This window comes from Mesocricetus auratus, unplaced genomic scaffold (assembly GCF_017639785.1).
Source record: "Mesocricetus auratus isolate SY011 unplaced genomic scaffold, BCM_Maur_2.0 Super-Scaffold_100676, whole genome shotgun sequence".
NCBI lineage: Eukaryota > Metazoa > Chordata > Mammalia > Rodentia > Cricetidae > Mesocricetus > Mesocricetus auratus.
The window spans coordinates 103,876,428-103,893,807 of NW_024429266.1; the positions used below are offsets into that span (position 1 = coordinate 103,876,428).

Sequence of the window (17,380 nt, forward strand, 5' to 3'; positions counted from 1 at the left end):
TCTCCCAAGTGCTGGTATTAAAGGTATGCACCACCATCACCTGGCAAGTCCCCTATAATTTGTTTTAAAGAACAGGAACGGAGACCCAGAGCAGTGGATCCTTTGTGCAAGGTCACACACAGGAGTACTGGAGTCTAATGCCAGCTCTGGAAGCCCAGATGCCTCCCATGATCCTTTCTATGGTTCCTACACTCCAGGCAGCCTTGGCTCAGCTTCTTCATTTGACATGGACACTAGAGAGAGAAGGAACTAGAAAGAGAAGGAATCGGTTTCCTGTGCTCTTGACTTCACAGCCGATGGCGTTGCCACGGCCACACTCTGCAGGGCTCAGGGGAGGGGCAGGGAAAGCCCCCGGGGGCCAGGGGTCATCTCTGAGTGGCAGGGAGGGTGGGAGGTGCCAAGGCTGGTCCTCAGACAAGCTGTTTCCATGGAGACCAGAGCAGGATGCTGGGAGCTGGGCGGGTCTCTGAGCTGTGAGAATCGCTAAAATGCATCGAAATGGGGGTGGGGGGACCAGGGCTCCTGGGAGCCAGGGATTCGGGTCAAACGGGGGGGGGGGTTGCCATCTGTCCTGCAGTTGTCATCCACCTGCCTCAGCATCAATCCCTGGGGTAGCGGACTTGAGCCATCTCAATCCTCAAAACAAACACGTGGGCAGGCCCTGACAGGAGGCTAGGCATGCTGCCACAGCTCCCCTTGAGCCCAGCACCATGTTGTCCCTAAAACAGCAACTGTTTGGGGACTCCTTCCCTGACACCTCCAATCCACGAGACATCACCGTGTTGCAGAAAGGTCTGCTGGTCACAAGAGACAGGCGGTCGGAAACGTGGGAGGGAGGCCTTTGCAGACGCTCGGCTGAGTGAACTGTTCTGAATTCCGCTGTGACAGGCACAAGCCCCCCCAGGGCAGTCTCCCCCAACAAGGACCCCAACTCTAAGCACTCAGGAAAGGGGCCACTCTCCCAGCTGCCAACTTTCCTCCCAGGGCTCGGGGGAGGCAGGGGACCAGGCCCAGACCCCGCCAGCACTTGTCACGAGCTGCAACCTGCCCACCTGCCCAGTCCAGGCACTATGGAGGGAAGTGACTACAACCTCAACCTCTTTGCTAGTTTTTGAAGCAAGGTGTCAAGTAGCCCAGGCTAGCCCCAAACTCACTGTACACTCCTACTGCATACACCATGGCCAGCCTAAAAACTGTAGACAGTGTGGTGCAGGCCTGTCACTCGAGCTCTTAGAAAGCTCTCAATGACGCCCTACCTCAGAGGCAGAGGTCATCTTCTGGCTGCTGCCTGTCACTGTCTGGGGACTTGAGCACCAATTTGAGAAGCTGGTGTGGCAGCCACATGGATCCCTAGAGCTGCGGAGGCTGAGGCGGGAGCCCAGCTCAGAGGTCCTGAGTCCACAGGAGAGGTGGAGGCCGCCAAGAGGGCTCAGTGGGAAAGGGTGCTTGCTGCGAGGACTGACAGCTCCAGTGCGATCCTCAGAACCTTCATTGATTGAAGGAGAAGACAACCTGCCGGTCACCCCGAGTCCACTGCGCAAACACGCACGGGCATCTGGGGACATTTCTAAGTCACAGCCCCTGGAGTCCATGACCCAGCAGAGGTGGATCCTATTGCAGATTCCCAGACTCAGTGGTCAGGATGTCACCACCCGCTGGGCTCAGGATCAGTGTTAGGATGCTCTCTGCCAGGCGGAAGAGATCAGTCTGGGTTGTTTGCTCCCTTTGACGGTCAGACATGAGCAACCCTGTCCACCCTGTCCTGAGCCGACAGAGCCCAGCCTTACAGCACTAGCGGAACTAAGGACAGGGACTTGAGTGGTGGGCAGGTCCTCTGGGAGGAGCTGGGCCCTGCTGGGAGCTTGACAGGGGTGGTGTTTTTAGCGAGGCCCTGTGCCATGTGCCCAACCTCTTGTCCACTGAGAACCTGTACGGCGCACGAGGCAGTTTTGTCAGGACGGGAAGGAAGGGGCTGTGGTGGCCGGCAGGGCTGATTCCCCCCAAGTCCAGGACAGCAGCTGTGGGCCCAGAGGGGGCTCACGGTCCCTGAAGGCAGGAACAGCAGATGTTCCCCAGGACACCTGCAGGCGTGGTCCTTCAATATGGCTTTTATTTTTCTAACCTGCCAACCGTAGACCCCTGCCACCGTCCCCAGACCTGTCTGGATAGAGGCGGCCCACAGTGACGGGTGGCAGCGGCCTCAGGCCTGTAGCCAGCTGTGAGGACTAGAGTAGGGGCTGCACCCCAGCAGTCCGTGGAGTGAGAGTGCCCAGGGCCAGGGCAGCAGGCCGGTCCCTCTCACCACGACACAAGTGCCACCAAGGGTGACAGCCACCACTGCTGCGAGGCAGAGGCAGCACAGCGGGCCAGGCCTCCCTCAGCAGGTGCTGGAGGGACACCAGAGGCTGGCCCCAGCAACCCCCCTGGGTCATATTGCTATTGAATCCAGTAGATTCACCGTAGGGCCCCTGAGGTGGACTGCCAGGACGGACATCTCTCCCTTTCCCTCCCTTGGCTGGTACCAGAGGGCTGTCCCGGGACTGTGACAGAGGAGCCACCTTCCCAGAATGCATCAGAGGAAGGGAGACTACGGGGAAGGGGAGAAGGAAGGAGGGAAAACCTCAGGGCAGCAGGCCGCCACTCAGGCCACCCCCTGCCCTGTCACCAACACCTGGACCTGGGTGGAGGGGACATTTGCCGGAGGGGAAAGATGGTGAGGCCGGAACACCGGGTGGCTCAGGTTCAGCTGGGGACCGGCTGGGTCCAATGGTGGCCAAGGAGACAAGAGGGGGAGAGGCCGGGGAAACGGGAGCCACAGCCGGGTGCTGGCCAGAGCCAGGAGGCAGCCTGGGGAGCTGTGGAGGCGCAGGCTGCAGGGACCCGGCCACTGGGGAGGCCACCACGGCATGCGGCCTTCAGTGCATGTGGCGGGGTGACCATTCTATCCATTGGGCTCATCTGCAGGTGGGCGGGATCTCCTCCAGGAAGTTCGAGGAAATGCACAGGAAGGGGCAGCGCCCCCGTGTCCCAGTGACTGATGAAAACCTTCTGCTTCGGGCTGCGGGCGCGGGCGCGGGCCGGTCCCTCCTGGGCCACCTGTGCACGCCGCTGTCACTGCGCCTTGGCCTTCAGCAGCAGCCTCTGCACAGCCCTGTACAGCACGTGGAAATGCTGGCGGGGACACAGCACGTTAGGGAGGGGACCCCAGAGAGCCACCCCGCCCCCAGGCCCCCCCCCACGCACAGCAGCTCACCTGGACGGCCGTGTACGCCAAGCCGAGGTATGCCCCGATGCACACGGCTAGCAGCAGGTCGAAGATGGCTGGCTTGACCCTGAGGGACAGTCACCGGGTCAAGGGTGCAGAATGGTCGCCTTGAGGATCAGGCCCCTTGGCTGCAGCCCAGCACTCACCTGTATGCATTCATCACCTGCTTTAGCTGGTCATAGAAGACAAACTCAGGGTCCCTGCCAAGAGACAGCCCTGCTCAGGGTCTCCCCGATGGAGGCTCCATCACAGAGCTACCTGGAATGGCAGCCATTGGGAGGCTGATGCAGGAGCATGACGGGTTTGAGGCTAACCCAGACTACAGGTCAGAAGCTCAATTGAGAAAGCTAAAACTATTTTGAGTGTGTGTTTTTGTTTTTCAAGACAGGGTTTCTCTGTGTATCCCTGGCTGTCCTGGGACTCTCCCTATAGGCCAGGCTGGCCTGGAACTTCTGCCTTGTGAGGACTGGGGGGGGTTAAAGGTGTTTGCCACCATTGCCCAGCTTGAAAATATTTCTGTGGCAGTCAAGAAGGGGACTAGAAACTGGCTCTTGTGCTTGTCTTCTGACCCGACCTATGTCTCCTGGCTGGGGACAAGGCGCTGGGGACCCAGGGACGGTGGCCAGATGCTCACCGCTTGTCAGCCTTCACATGGTGCTGCCGCACGTCCTTCAGGTAGCGGCTCAGAAAGTGCTCCAGCGTACTCAGGAACGTCCCATCCTTGTCCAGCAGTTGGGCAGCCCGAGGCTGGTTGGTGAGCCAGTCCATGACTGAGTCTAGCTGTTCCTGCTGGACCTGAAGGGGCAGGCACACACTAGGGTCACACGGGGTCACAACAGAGGCCCCCTGGCCTGGCCCCACCCCACCCCACACTGTACCATCTGCTCCGTGAACACCGGCATGTCCGGGGGCGTCCCCTGCAGAGGGAGGGAATAGGGTGTGAGGCGGCCCAGCAGGGCTGTGTGCACCACACAGTAGGGCCAGGACCAGATGGCTCGCTCACCTTCTCCGTCAGGTTATAGATGACCCGAGTTAGGGCCTCAGCAATGATCCGTGTGTTCCGTGTCAGGGTCTTGGAGTCCACCCGGGACCTTGAGAACACAGGGATAGGCCCCTCAGACAGGAGGGCTGTGCCCTGTGCCTGGGCTCTTAGACAGGCAGGGCCAGGCCTAAGAGTGTTTGGTCATGGACACCAGGCAGGACAGCCAAGGCCCAGTGCGGCAGGGGAGCAGCAGGCGTGTTGTGGGGACGGGGCCCAGGACACCCTTGAGGGCCTAAGATGCCCTGCAGGGAAGGGGTGGGCACGCGACCTTTCTTCAGCCAGCAGCCAGCCTGTGCGGGCCCAGGTCCAGGTGTGTGACCAGCTGTTGGCCTCTCACAACTTGTTCCTGGCTCCTAGTCCCACCCCCACCCTGGACAAGTGCCCACTCCCTGCTCCATGTGGCCATACAGCCGTGGCCAGCCCATGGAACGTTCCAGAAGATGGCTCAACTCCCCTTCAAGGAATGCCACTAGCAGTGGCCTGTGTCCCAGCCCAGTTTTGTCCCAAGAGAAGGTTCTACCACGAAGCCCCAGAGCCCGACCCCACAACAGGCCCACCCCGTCTCCTCTCCCATGGAAGATTCTAAGTGCCCCTCACAAACGGTGGCTGTCTCCCTTACAGAAGCTCCTGTGGTAGCTGCGCACTCCCTACCCCCAGCCCCTGGCTCTGAAGGGAACCGAGCCCCAGAAGCGGCATTCAAGGGCACCCCAGCTCACCGCACGTCCATGATGCTGCTGCGCGGCCCCGCGCGGTGGCTCTCCAGGTGAGACAGCGTGAAGGCGGGCAGCCTGCGGATGGCGAAGCGCTCGTGCTCCCAGGCCAGCACGTCATCTGCCAGGTTGATCTTCTTGTGCACCATGGAGAAGCTGACGTCCGGGAACTGGTGTGCAGCCACGGTCTCCAGCTCACGCAGGAAGGCGTGCTGCAGCGTCCCCTCCCGAGGAGGCTTTGACACATGGAGGCGCAGGTGGCTGCCCCGGCCCACGGTGTCCAGGCACAGCACAAAGGCCACATTATCCTGCAGCAGGCTTGAGTCTGCGGGCAGGCTTGGGTCAGGGCGTGAGGCCTTGCCCACCCAGGCCCCTCCCACCAGCCCACCCAGCCACGCCCCAGCCACCTGTGTGGTCCAGGCTGTCCTCCAGCCAGCGCTTGGTGCCCTGGTAGTTGAACTTGCCCCCTCCCGACGCAAAGAACAGGAGGTTGTACCTGCAGATGTGGGTATTACGGCCAGGTCGCAGGTCCCTGACTGGACACATGGAAACCCAAGATCTCTCCAGACCTACCGCCAGAAAGCACCTCCTACACCAGGCCAGCCATCCCCAAATATGACAGCCATGTGTTTCCAGAAGTCACAGAGGTCCCCGGGGGAGGCCGCCAAGGACACTCACATGGAGGAGCCCAGACTAGCGCTCTGTTCCCAGACTCCCACGCCCCTGGGTGCCAAGGACCAGCTGATGCACCTTGGCCAAAAGGACCCTGAATCTCACAGGCGCTCTGCACCTGCCTGGGGACCACAGGCAAGCCGCCCAGTGATGACACACTGTGCCAGGGCAGCCGCTGAGCCCGGGCTGGCCCTGGCCTGTGCACTGCTGACTGGCCACTGTCACACAGCGCTGCCTGCTGACTTTAAACACGGGAAGCTCTGCCCCCTCAGGGCTGCAGACTCATGGCCCAGGGCCACCCGGTGAGCCCCGGCTCACAAGTGTGGGCATGGAGAGGGTGGAGGTCAGGACCCAGGGCAGAGCGCCACTCCAGATGAGCCCGCCCCTCCCAGGGACCAGCAGCTCCAGGTGTGGGATGGACTGAGGGCCGCCCCATGGTGGCACTCACGCTGCGTGTGTGCGCTTGTACGTGTAGAGGCGCGAGAAGAGACGAGCCAGCTCCAGCAGCACCGAGATGCCACTGCCGTTCGAGTCGGCGCCCAGCGACAGCCACTGTGGGCAGAGACCGTCAGTGACGCCGCCCGCAGCCCAGCTCACCCACCCGGCGTCAGGCCCGGGGACAATCGGGAGGAGGTAAACGTGGAAACCCATGCTTTTAGCCCCAGCTCGGGAGGCTGAGGCAGGGGGATCTCTCCAAGTTCAGGACAGGCAGGGCTTTCAGAGACACAATCTCAAACAAAGGAAAGCCATGGGTGGTTGGGGCAGACTGCCCTCAGACTCTGAGACAGACAGACAGACAGACAGACAGACAGACAGACAGGGCTGGGGCCTGGGAACCGGCTGGCACTGGTGTCGAGTGTGGCCGTTGGCACAAGAGCGGCCCAGAGGGTCTGAGTGCTCAGTCCCTAGGAGTGGCACTACTTGAGAGGGTTGGGAGGGGATGCCTTGGGGGAGGAAGCTGTCACTGAGGGTGCACTGTGAGGTGTCAAAAGCCCAGGCCAAGCCCTGTCTGTCTGTCTGTCTGTCTAGGTCTGCACATCAGGATGTAGCGATCAGCTACTTCTCCATGCCGGACAACTGACTCTGAAACTACGAGCAATCTTTTTTAAGAACTGCTGAGGGCACTCTGGGGCCCCTGCCTCACCTGACGCTGTGGTGCCTGGGAGGTGTCCACATCCCTCCCTGGCCTGCATACCAGGTACTTACCGGGGCCACCCCAAAGGCATCGTAGTGAGCGACAATGACAATGGTGGGGAGATCCTCACCTCCCAACCCTGTCAGCCGTCCCTGTGGAGAGAGTAATGGATCCCAGATGTCCAACACAGACTGACTTTGTTTCCCAAGGGTCACTCCAGTGTGCTTGATGGCGCCCCAGACCCCTCCCCCAGGGCAGGCACAGGGCCGTGGTGCTGGCTGGTAGACCCCTAACAGACAACAAGGCCACAAACTGCTTGGCCCAGGATGGGGGTGCACAGTCAGGCCGCCCCTACCCAATGCCTGCAGGAGCCACATCCCCAGATGTTTCCTGTAGCCTGCACGACAGGCCGGCCCACTTGTCCCACAGTTCTGAGTATCCCTGACCCCAGAGCCCCAAGTGTGGGGCTTTCTTTCTCTTTTATTAAAAGAACAAGGTCTCCTGTGTCCCAGGCCAGCCTTAAACTTACTACATAGCCAAGGCTGGCCCTGCACTCCTAATCCTCCTGCCTCAGCCTTCTAGATGCGTGCTAGCAGGCCAGGTTTATATGGTGCTGGGCGAGGGCTGCCCGCTGAGCCACACCGCCTCCTGCATGCAGCAGAGGTGTGACTGGACCTTGGGATCAGGGCCAGGTTGTGCAAAGGCCCTGGGGCAGGCTGAGGAGCAGCATGGCAGGCGCTCACCTCCACGCTGGTGATCAGCCAGTCGCTCACCGCCTGGCTCTGGGCTCCGCTGGTCACCATCTGGAAACCATTGGCCGTGGCCGTGTGCAGCAGCACTGGGGACAGAAGGAAATGAGTCACTTGATCCTATGGCCAGGGCCACAGCTGGGATGGAGACCGCACACACAGAGGTCAGAACAGCCCCAGCCATGGACACGGACACACCACACCCTCCGGGAGCCTGGTTCACCTTCAGCAGCAGAGGCAGAGCCCTGGGAGGCAGAGGCAGCCTGAGTCTGCTCATAGACGGACAGCAGAGCCTCATCCTCCACGGCAAAGTACACGGGGACCACGGTCTCCATAGCCAGCATCTCAGGCTCGATCTCCATGAATTGCTGTGGGGAGCACATGCATTCAGGGGACCGCAGCCCCCCAGAGTGGGTCCCCCATCTCAGTGCCCTCAGGGACATGTCGCCTTCTTCAGGGCTCAGGAAGGTAAAGCGAGGGACCTGAGGACACACAGCAGATGCAACCAGAGAGGCAGGGATGGGGCTGGTGGCATGGGCTCACCCGGACAACGTCCTGGGGCACGGCAGCCATGGCTCGGGGCAGGATGATGACCACAGCACCTGCTGACTGTCGCAAGGCCTTCTGGTAGTGCTCATAGGAAAAGTCCAGAAGCCGCATAAGCACGCAGCGGCGGCTCAGCACATCCGCGTCCACCGTGCGCGCCTCTGTATTGAGCACTGCATTCCGTGTGCCTGTGGGGGACACGGTCACAGCATCACAACCCAGGTCCAGCCTTCCAGCGTGTGGACACCATCTGGGGCCTCCATGCCAACCCACAGGCTGTGGGGGTGTGGCTCTTGGAAGGCAGGCATGCAACCCCTGCCACACAGCCATGGGAGGGCCAGCCGGGCCTTTAGGGATCTGCACTGCTTGGGCCAGACGTGAACACCATGGACTCAGGCCAGAGTGGGCAGCTCCCTCCAGGAACGAGTCCCCTGGGTCCTAGGGCCCATCTGCGCCAGACTGGGTGGCACAGCACATACCAGCACATACCAACTGCCACAGGGTGACAGCGAGCAACACCCCAGGTCACACGGCCAAGAGGGCCAGGGAACGACTACCCAGACTCAAAGTCACAGCTCAGTGCAGAGGGGACTTGATCACGGTGGGGCGTCCAGGGCGGTCACCGGGACGCTGACACCCAAACTACGATGAAACCTTCCTACACCAGAGGCCCGGGTGTCAAAGGCACGGAGTGGCTGGGTCTAGGATAGTTCACGTGTCATCACCCCCCAGCTACACGGGGTGAACTACACCCCAGGCGGCAGCTGGAATGGAGCCGGATGTGCACACGCTGAGACCCACAGTGAGTTTAGAAACGTCCATTACTTGAGCCCATAGGGAGCCTCAGGCCCAGGGTCAGCTGAGGCCTGGCCCTCATTTTCCAGAACTGCAGAACCTGGGAGGTGGGGTTGGGGCCGGCCAGGGACAGCTGTCCTGGAATCCAGCGTGGGCCAGGACCCCACGGACACCCTGCTCCCTCCAGGGTCTAACCCTATACCTGTGGGGACCCAAAAGGGAGAAGCAACACCCCCCTCTCTCCAACCTCTTCCTGGCCTCTGAGAGTGGCTCAGACTTGAGCTCTCCTCAGGGCCCTACAGTGCCCCAAAGGCCAGGAGCTGAGGCAGGGCAGCACTGCGCACCAGGCTCTGTTCCTCACTGGGACTTCCCCAGTGGGTAGTGCTGGCTGGGTACCAGTCCCCAGGACCCCACAAAACCACCATGCTCCCCCTAGGAGGGCGGCTGGGCTGTGGCCAACCAGGGTTATCCCGTCCACAGTACAGCCCTCGCAAACATCGGTGGTCGGTGCAGGGATGCCATGAATGCAGGTGCACACTCAGCAGGCTTCTCCGTGTGGCTGGTTGCTCAGCTCGGTGCCCTGCCTGAGTGTCAATAAAGCTTCATCCACAAGCACAGGGAGGCCAAGCCGATAAGATGCCGAAGTCCTGTCCCATGCCCCACGGCGACAGAAAGGCAAGTCCTAAGGAGGCCAGAGTCCACAGCAGGAGGGATGGTGGCCTCCGTCACACCCTACCACAAGCCTCTTTCTGCCCATGTCATCTGTTTCTCTACAAGACCCAGGGGAAGCTGGGTAAGGGGACCTGCAGTGAGGCTGGGAAGAAACTTGGGGCTGAGGGGACCTCAAGGGACTTGTGCCCAGGGTTTCTCATGACCTGCTCTGGCTGGCTGCCTCATCACGGGCCCCCAGGGGTGCAGGAGCCCCATAGTTCATATCCAGCCGAGGATAGGAGAGGAGGCCCTGCCCGGCGATATGGTCTGCTCAGAACACGAGCTATTCACACCCCAGCCCACCCAGGGGTTTGGTGAAAGTTGTGGGCACAGCATGGTGGTCTCGGAACCACCCTCTGGACCACAGAACGCTCTGGAATGACTCCAAGAGCTGAAAAGCTATGCTACCCAGCTTGGTAGCAACTGGCTCCACGTGGCATCTCAGGTGTATCCCCAGCCACTCAGTGGTACCCCACTGTGGACGGTTTATACTGGTGACGATTCAGAAGATACCAGGCCACAAGGGACTGGAACACTGGGCCACCTGGCCACCTAGGATGAGAGCCTCACCCTACCATGCCCCGGATGCCAGGGTACTGTTTCAGAGCCTGTTCTCAGCCCTGCAAGGCATGGGCAACCACTGACTCTACCCTACTCCAGGCTCCCCAAATCGGAGCAGCCACATGGCCCCCAACATGGCAACGTTCCTTTAAAGAGAAATAACACAATTGTGGACACAGGGGCCCCTGGGGTCTGCAGGAGGGCTGGAGTGCACGGACGCAGGCGGGGACATCTGCCCCACAAGGGGTGCCCTGGCCTTGATGCTCAGGGTCACAATGGGCATCGAGGCTGGAAGGCAAACTAAAGACCGGAGGTTCTGGAAGGCCAGATAGCACAGGCAGGAAAAAGGAGGCTTCGCGAGGCCCAAGACCCAGGCGTGAGGACAGCGGCCCCAGGGAACCCTAGCGAGGGGCAGGGAGGGAAAGGGGCGGCGGTGCGGGGCTGCGGGAACCAAGGTCCCGGGATTGGGACGGCACGCCTGGGAGAGGTCTGGGATAACCAGTGACAGAGAGGGGTTCGGGATGACGGGAGAGCCCAGGAGAGGCGGGAATCGGGGTGGCAGCAGTCACTGGGACAGCAGGGGGCTGAGGGGACAGGGCGGGGCGGGGTCGCCAGGCAGGAGATCCGTGGGGTGGGGAGTCGGGGGTCCTCGGCATGACAGTGGGGGCGGCGGCGGCAGGGCACGGGGTCAGGGGTCGCGCACCGTACGGCTGGCCCTGCAGGTCATACTGCTGCATGCGGTACACGGTGAACTCGTGCGCGGCGTCGGCGGCGGGCAGCGGCGGCGCCACGAGTAGCAGCACGGCGGGCAGGAAGACGATGAAGCCGAGCGGCAGGCACGACGCCTTCAACACGTTCTCCAGCACCTCGCCCGCTTCCTCCAGCATCACGGCGGGCTGCAGGCCGCAGAGGCGGCGGCGGACGGCGACGGGAAGCGGTCGGGGCTCCGCGGACTCAGCTCGGCATGGGCGGCCGCTGGGGTCCTTCGGGCAGAGCCAAGAACAGCCCGCGCCTGCCCAAGGGTCCTTCGGGCAGCGCTGCGGACGGCTCTGGGCGCCGCGCGGCCTGCCGGGAAATGTAGTCTTTCGCGTGAGTGAACGCCGCTATAAATGGCCCCAGCGCGCGGGGGGGGGAATCCTGGAAGTTGTAGGCACACCGAGACTCGCGCTAAGGCTTCTCGGAAGCTGTGGGAGTCACTGAGCGCGAAGCTCCCTGGGAGTTGTAGTCCCACTGTGGCGCCCCCAGAACGAAGCTATGGCGGACAGCCTACTTCTACTGAACTCATAAACTCCAAGTTGTAAGACACCTATAGTTCAAAAAACTATTAAAGAGGATTCTCAGTAAAGCTTCGTTAGTGAGAAGAAACACCAAAGCCTGGAAGTGCAGAACGTGCCCTTGCGACCCGGAAGGAAGTAAGGGAACGTGAGAAAGTGCCGGGCTGGTGCCTTGGTTTCCCCTGGGAATTGTAGTCCTGTGGGACAAGCACAAAGGATTATGGGAGCTGGAGTCTCTGAAAGGGGAGGGGGTTAAAAGGCGCAAAAAAAGCAGATGTGAAAGTTAACGAGGGCTCGGTTCTTGGTCTTGACGGTGCCCAGAGCCCCAGTCACCAGATGTGACATCCGGAGGGTGTCTGCGGGGTTCTGAAGTGAATGAGTGAAAAGATGGCTAAAATAAATGAAATTCGGGACAGGTGTAAGGTTAGGGAAGGCGGAGTCGGCGCGGGCTTTGTGCCGAGGGGAGACTGGTAATCACGGTAGTGGAGCTGGTGTGGTGATGGGGAGGTCTTCACTATCCCTGCTCAAGTCTGGGGCATTCTTTTTTTTTTTTTTTTTTTTTTGGTTTTACGAGACAGGGTTTCTCTGTATTGTTTTGAAGGTTGTCGGTCCAGCCTGGCCTCGAACTCACAGAGATCCGCCTGCCTCTGCCTCCCGGGTGCTGGGATTAAAGGCGTGCGCCACCACCGCCTGGCAAGTCTGGGGCATTCTTAACCTCAAAGTTTTGCTTTGCCTAGTGTACATTCAAATTTAATTTCTGAGTATGCAATATTGCTATGGATTTGACCAGTCCCAGTGACTCCAGTTGGGGTAATGTAAGGTGTGAATTAAAATTATATGTCACTCACACCTCTAGGAATACAATAAGTAAATAAATGACCAAACACTGCCACCTACCCACCAGCAGACGCAGGTAAGAATTCAGCATGAGAAGTGGCATGAACCGATTCCCAGTACGGTGTAGAGTTTTTTAGAAGCGTGCTCCAAGCTTGTGGAGAACCTGGAGACGATGCGTTCTCTGATGGCCTCAGGTGAGAAAACAGAGTCTGAGACTCAGACTGCTGGCCTTGTCCCCAAGAGTGGCATTTGTCTGCAACCAAGGCCGAAGCCCATCAGAGCCGGAAGTGCAGAAAGTCAACAGATGTGAGCTGGGACCTTGGATCTCTCCCTCCAGGAACTTAGTGGCAACCCCCCCCGCCACCCTTTCCATCACCGTCAGTCGAGCTTGGTCACAAAACACTGAGCACCAGAATGGGCAGGTTTCCCTCATTTTAATGAGTCTTACACGGTCATGCATGGCTCGTAACTGTCCCCTGTCACGGCACATCACCGTGACTCAGAAACGGAAGGGTGAGGCCATCGGGTTACAGGACCAGGTCAAGATGTTGCCCCAGACCTGGCGTGGGTGGGTCCGTTCTCCCCACACAGATGAGAAGCTGTCCTGGAGGCCGGGGGTGGGCTGCCTGTCCTAACGGGGAAGTCGCTGCCGAGAGGGAGGACTGACTGGTGTGTCCCCCGCCCCACCAGCTCTTACGACATATCAGTAAGGTGCCTGCCCTCAGACGGATGGAGCAGCTGCCCCCCAACTCAGCACACCCCCAGCACTGTGCACCACTGGGTGTGACAAGGTCAGGCGCTACAGCAGCCCCCACCCGACATGCCCACATGTGACTCAGAGCAGTGCCCGTCCTGTAGGTGAACTCAGACATGGAATGCCCCCTTGCCTCCTGGTGAAAGTGAGGCCCAGACCCAACAGATCTGGATCCAGCCACTCTCTGCTCGCCAGACGTTCAGCACAAGGGGGGTAGGGCTTCGTGGACAGATCCTGGCACCTGCCGGCATGTTCCCTGTCACCAGCAGGCCGGGATCTTGTGTCCGGTCCCTTCTCACCTCTCCCAGGAAGGCCCGGGCAGCACTTGCTCTGGCAACTGGCGGGTTCAAGCTCTAAGTGCTCCGGACACTGGAAATGCTGGACAGCGGTTCTCGCATCTTGAAGCTGAGTGACCTGGAAGCCCGAAAGCTGTCCCTGGTCCTCAGCGAGCTGTCAGTGGTGGACGCACCAGAGTGGACCTCGGTGATCCGGATCAGGCAGTCACCAGGACCCCGCAGGCCTAACCAGAGACAGCTGCAGCAGAGGAAGGCCAGCACTGCCCGCTGCACCTCGCGGCTGCGGAAGGAGTAGATGAGGGGGTTGATGGCCGAGTTGAGCACGGCCAGAGCCAGGATCCAGTCCATGCCACGCAGGTACTCCTGGGCCCAGACGTTGGAACCGAAGATGTCAGCCAGTAGCAGGCCGAACAGGGGACCCCAGCACACTACAAAGGCCACCAAGATCATCAGCACCGTGTTGAGCAGCCGCCGGGCCTTGCGGCGGGCAGGAGCGCGCGGGCACTTCTGCCCGTTGGCCCGGACCACCCTAAAGATGGCCCCGTAGAGGCCCAGGATGGCCACCAGGATGAGGGCGAAGACCACCACGCAGAAGAGCACGTAGCCCTTGGAGTAGAGGGGCAGCAAGCTGGAGCAGCGTGGGAAGGCGCACACGCAGTTCCAGCCCAGGAGGGGCAGCAGGCCCAGCGTGGCCGCCAGCAGCCAGCACAGCCCGATGCAGCCGTACACACGGCTGGTCTTGGTGGCCCCGCTCTCGGCCACCCGCACCATGGTGGCGAAGCGCTCCCCCGCCGTGAAGAGCAGGCTGAAGGTGGATGCGGCCAGGGCCATGAAGAGCAGGCCCTCCCGCAGGAACCAGTGCGCAGGGGACAGCTGGAAGGTGCGCGTCCCCGACAGCAGTACGTTGACCACGTAGGCCAGGCCGGTGAGCAGGTCGCTCAGGGTGATGTTCAGCAGACAGTAGTAGACCCAGCGGCGCGAGCGCATGCGGGTGGCGATGGCGGCCAGCACCACGGCGTTCTCCAGCACCACCAGGCAGCCGGCAGCCACCGACGGTCCCCGCAGCGACCCCAGCCCGCCACCGTCCTCGGGGCCCCCGCGGCCGGCCAGCCGCCCACTGTGGTTGTAGTGCAGGACAATGAGGAGGCTGTGACCGCTGGCCGCCAGCCGGTGACAGGACCAGGTGCTGATGTTCATGGCCTCCCCCGGGGACATACTGACAGAGGCCCCTGGCAGGGTGGAGTCGCAGCCTGGCCTGGGTTTCCTGTTGTTTGAAATTTCCTGTTATGTATGCTCAAGGTGCCTCTGGGTGGGTGGGGGTGAGTCTAGGGCAGGGAGGGGCATCCTGAACAACGGTTGAGGGGGACAGGAGGAGCCTTCCGGCACCCCCCGCCCCTGCTCAGTGCCCCCCAGGGTCCTGAGGATGGGAGCCAGTGCATGGGGAGGGGGCTATCACTACGGGACAGTGGGCACCGCCTAATGCCAGCCCAGCCCCAAGTGTCTCCCAGCTTGCTAATTTATATGCTTGTCACCACGCACAGAAGTTCCATCATAAACGTTTGTCACTGGTGCGCAGCAAGGAACTGTCACCCAAACGCACAGCGGGTGCTTCGTGGACTTTTTAAACTGTTCGTTACCCTTGTTTGTTTTTGGTGTGTAGGGACAGCGCATGCCGGGTCAGGGATGGACCTATGGGGCCGCGTGGGTCTCAGAACGGACCTCTGTCCTCAGGACTTGGCCCCCAAGCATCTTTGCCCACTGAGCCACTCACTGGTGCTTAATCAGTGTTTGCAATGTTTAATAAGTGTGTGCCACGGTGAGTGTAGCAGTGCAGCCTTTGTCCCAGCACTTGGGAGGAAGGGCAGGCAGATCTCCATGAGTTCCAGGCCAGCCTGGTCTACATATCAGAGAGACCTTGTCTTCAAACAACAACAACCACAATAACCCTGTGCCATCCACACAAAGTAGGTGCTTAATTAATGTCACCCAAACACAACAGGCGCCTAATCAATGTGCGAGAGCACCTGCAACCCCTGGACAGCGCCGACTAAAGACGGCTTTTGTTTATTTATTTATTTTTTGTTTTGTTTTTTCCGAGACAGGGTTTCTCTGTATTGTTTTGGAGGCTGTCCTGGAACTCGCTCTGTAGACCAGGCTGGCCTCGAACTCACAGAAATCCGCCTGCCTCTGCCTCCCGAGTGCTGGGATTAAAGGCTGCGCCCAGCCTAAAGAGGGTTTTGCATTCGGCTTTGCTAGCAGGGGAAACTGAGGCAGGAAGGTTGTGTACATCAGGGAACTGGGCAGGGGGCGACAGAGTCAGGAGCTGAGGAAGGGTGGGGAAACGGGGTCTCCCTCAGGAGCTGGGGTGGCTGTGACCCGCGACCCCGGCCTGTGGGTGTCACCAGCCCCCTCCAGCAGGCCTGAGGGCGTCGGGTGTACCTCTGGGGGTGGGGTTCCAGGAAGGGTAGGGCGGGAGTGGGCAGGGACCCCACTTCCGGCACCCTGCGACCAGGGTCACCACCACCAGGGGGCCACGAGGGAGGGGCCGGGAGAGGGGCGTGACCCAGCCTGGGTGTCAATCACAGGTGTCTATGACCCGGGCTGAGCCAAAATCTGAGCCAGACCGCGAACCGGAGCCCTGACCCCGGCCTCGGTGCCTTCCCTGCGCTGAGCCCCACCCCACCGACCCCTGAGTGCCCCTTCCTCTGACCCACGTGGGGCCCAGAGTCCGTCCGGGGCCCTGCGTCCGCTCGCCCTGACTCCCTGAGCCCCGTGCGAGGCACGCCCTGGTTGAGACCTGGTTCTCGGGGACAGCCACGCCCTGCCCCACCACCACCCCCTCCCCGCCTGATGCACTGAGTTCAGTCAGCACTGAGGTGCTGGTGAGGACAGAGAATCCCCCATGTCATGGGGCGGCCGCCACACAGCGGCATGGAGTCAGTCTTCACAGCCCGGAGCTCTCAGTGCCAGCGACAATGTGGCCACGCTGTGTGGGGGGCCTCTTCCTGCTCCGGATAAGCACTGAAGACGGCGCCCTAGGCCCTGTGTGCAAGGCAATTCTCCCAGGTGCCGTCCACACACACACACACACACACACACACACACACACACACACCGGCGGCAGAGTGGGGCTTCGCATTCCGGAGACTCTGGCTCCCACCCCAGCATCTGGATGAAGTCATGCTGTGTCCCTGAGCAGAGTACTATGCAGCCATGTAAAGGGACGTGTGCCAGGCAGCTGCAAAGAGAGCCCAGGCGGAAATGTGCCACGTGGGACCCACATCAGCACCCCAAACTCCTGACGACAACCGAGCTGTAACCCCAGTGCTGGGGCTCAGTTCTATGTCCCCTGCCCCGTCTATTGTGGTGATGTCACGGGGGTGATGTCACGGGGCTGGGTGTCTTCCTCGGTCGCTCCCCACCCTGTATGAGGCAGGGGCCTCTCAGAGAACCTGGGCCTCACTGACCGGCTGGGCCGTCCTGCCAACTCCCGCTGCCCCCAGCTGCCCAGGACACGACAGGTATAGGTACTGGTGCACAGACACTGTGCTGGCTTCCGGGTGGACCCTGGGGACTCGAACTTGGGTCTTCGTACTTCACTTTACCCCTGAGCCACGCCCCCAGCCTGTGGCCCAGATTTGCCTGGCTCACAGCCGGCCCCGGGGAGCTGCCATCCTCCTGCCGTAGCTCCCTGCTGCTGGGGCGGTGTTTCTCTGCTCTTTTGCTGTTTGATGGCGTTTGTTTGTGTGTGGGTGGCTGAGCCACCACCATGCCCGCCAGTGGGGTGGAGGACAAGTCTGGCCGTCAGTCCCTGTGTCCACTTAGTGGGCTTGGGGACCGAGCCCCGTGTCAGGCACAGTCTCGCTGCCCAGCCTCCCTTAGCAAGGGGTGGCGGAGGGGCCGAGCACGCAGCTTCCCCCCTCACACCGACGCCCGTACCCTGGGGCGAAGACCACAGGGGAACGGGGCAGGACCCCGGGAAGTCAGAGGTCTTCAGAGCGCTCCATCCGTCTTGTTGGGTTTGTGTTTTTTG

General features: G+C 61.1%; 2 protein-coding genes across 3 annotated transcripts; both read right to left on the reverse strand.

The window, feature by feature from the left end:
• Positions 1-2,093: 2,093 nt before the first annotated feature.
• Ncln (nicalin) lies at positions 2,094-11,190 on the reverse strand. 2 transcript variants are annotated; one of them, XM_005083247.4, is made up of 14 exons: positions 10,890-11,189; positions 8,117-8,307; positions 7,797-7,941; positions 7,568-7,662; positions 6,896-6,976; positions 6,138-6,241; positions 5,425-5,513; positions 5,024-5,342; positions 4,269-4,356; positions 4,144-4,182; positions 3,900-4,060; positions 3,412-3,465; positions 3,254-3,332; positions 2,094-3,171 (listed from the first exon to the last, which is right to left on the reverse strand). In XM_005083247.4, exons 1-14 carry the CDS (start codon positions 11,071-11,073, stop codon positions 3,112-3,114), a joined length of 1,689 nt encoding a protein of 562 aa, XP_005083304.1. In that variant the 5' UTR covers positions 11,074-11,189; the 3' UTR covers positions 2,094-3,111. The 2 variants fall into 2 exon arrangements, with proteins under 2 accessions (XP_005083304.1, XP_021090469.1); XM_021234810.2 differs by lacking the exons at positions 2,094-3,171; positions 3,412-3,465 and having other exon boundaries at positions 3,285-3,411; positions 10,890-11,190.
• A 1,526-nt stretch (positions 11,191-12,716) lies between these two features.
• Positions 12,717-17,256, reverse strand: S1pr4 (sphingosine-1-phosphate receptor 4). The gene has a single exon (XM_005083246.4). The coding sequence runs from the start codon at positions 14,560-14,562 to the stop codon at positions 13,405-13,407; it is 1,158 nt and encodes a 385-aa protein (XP_005083303.1). The 5' UTR covers positions 14,563-17,256; the 3' UTR covers positions 12,717-13,404.
• Positions 17,257-17,380: the final 124 nt, after the last annotated feature.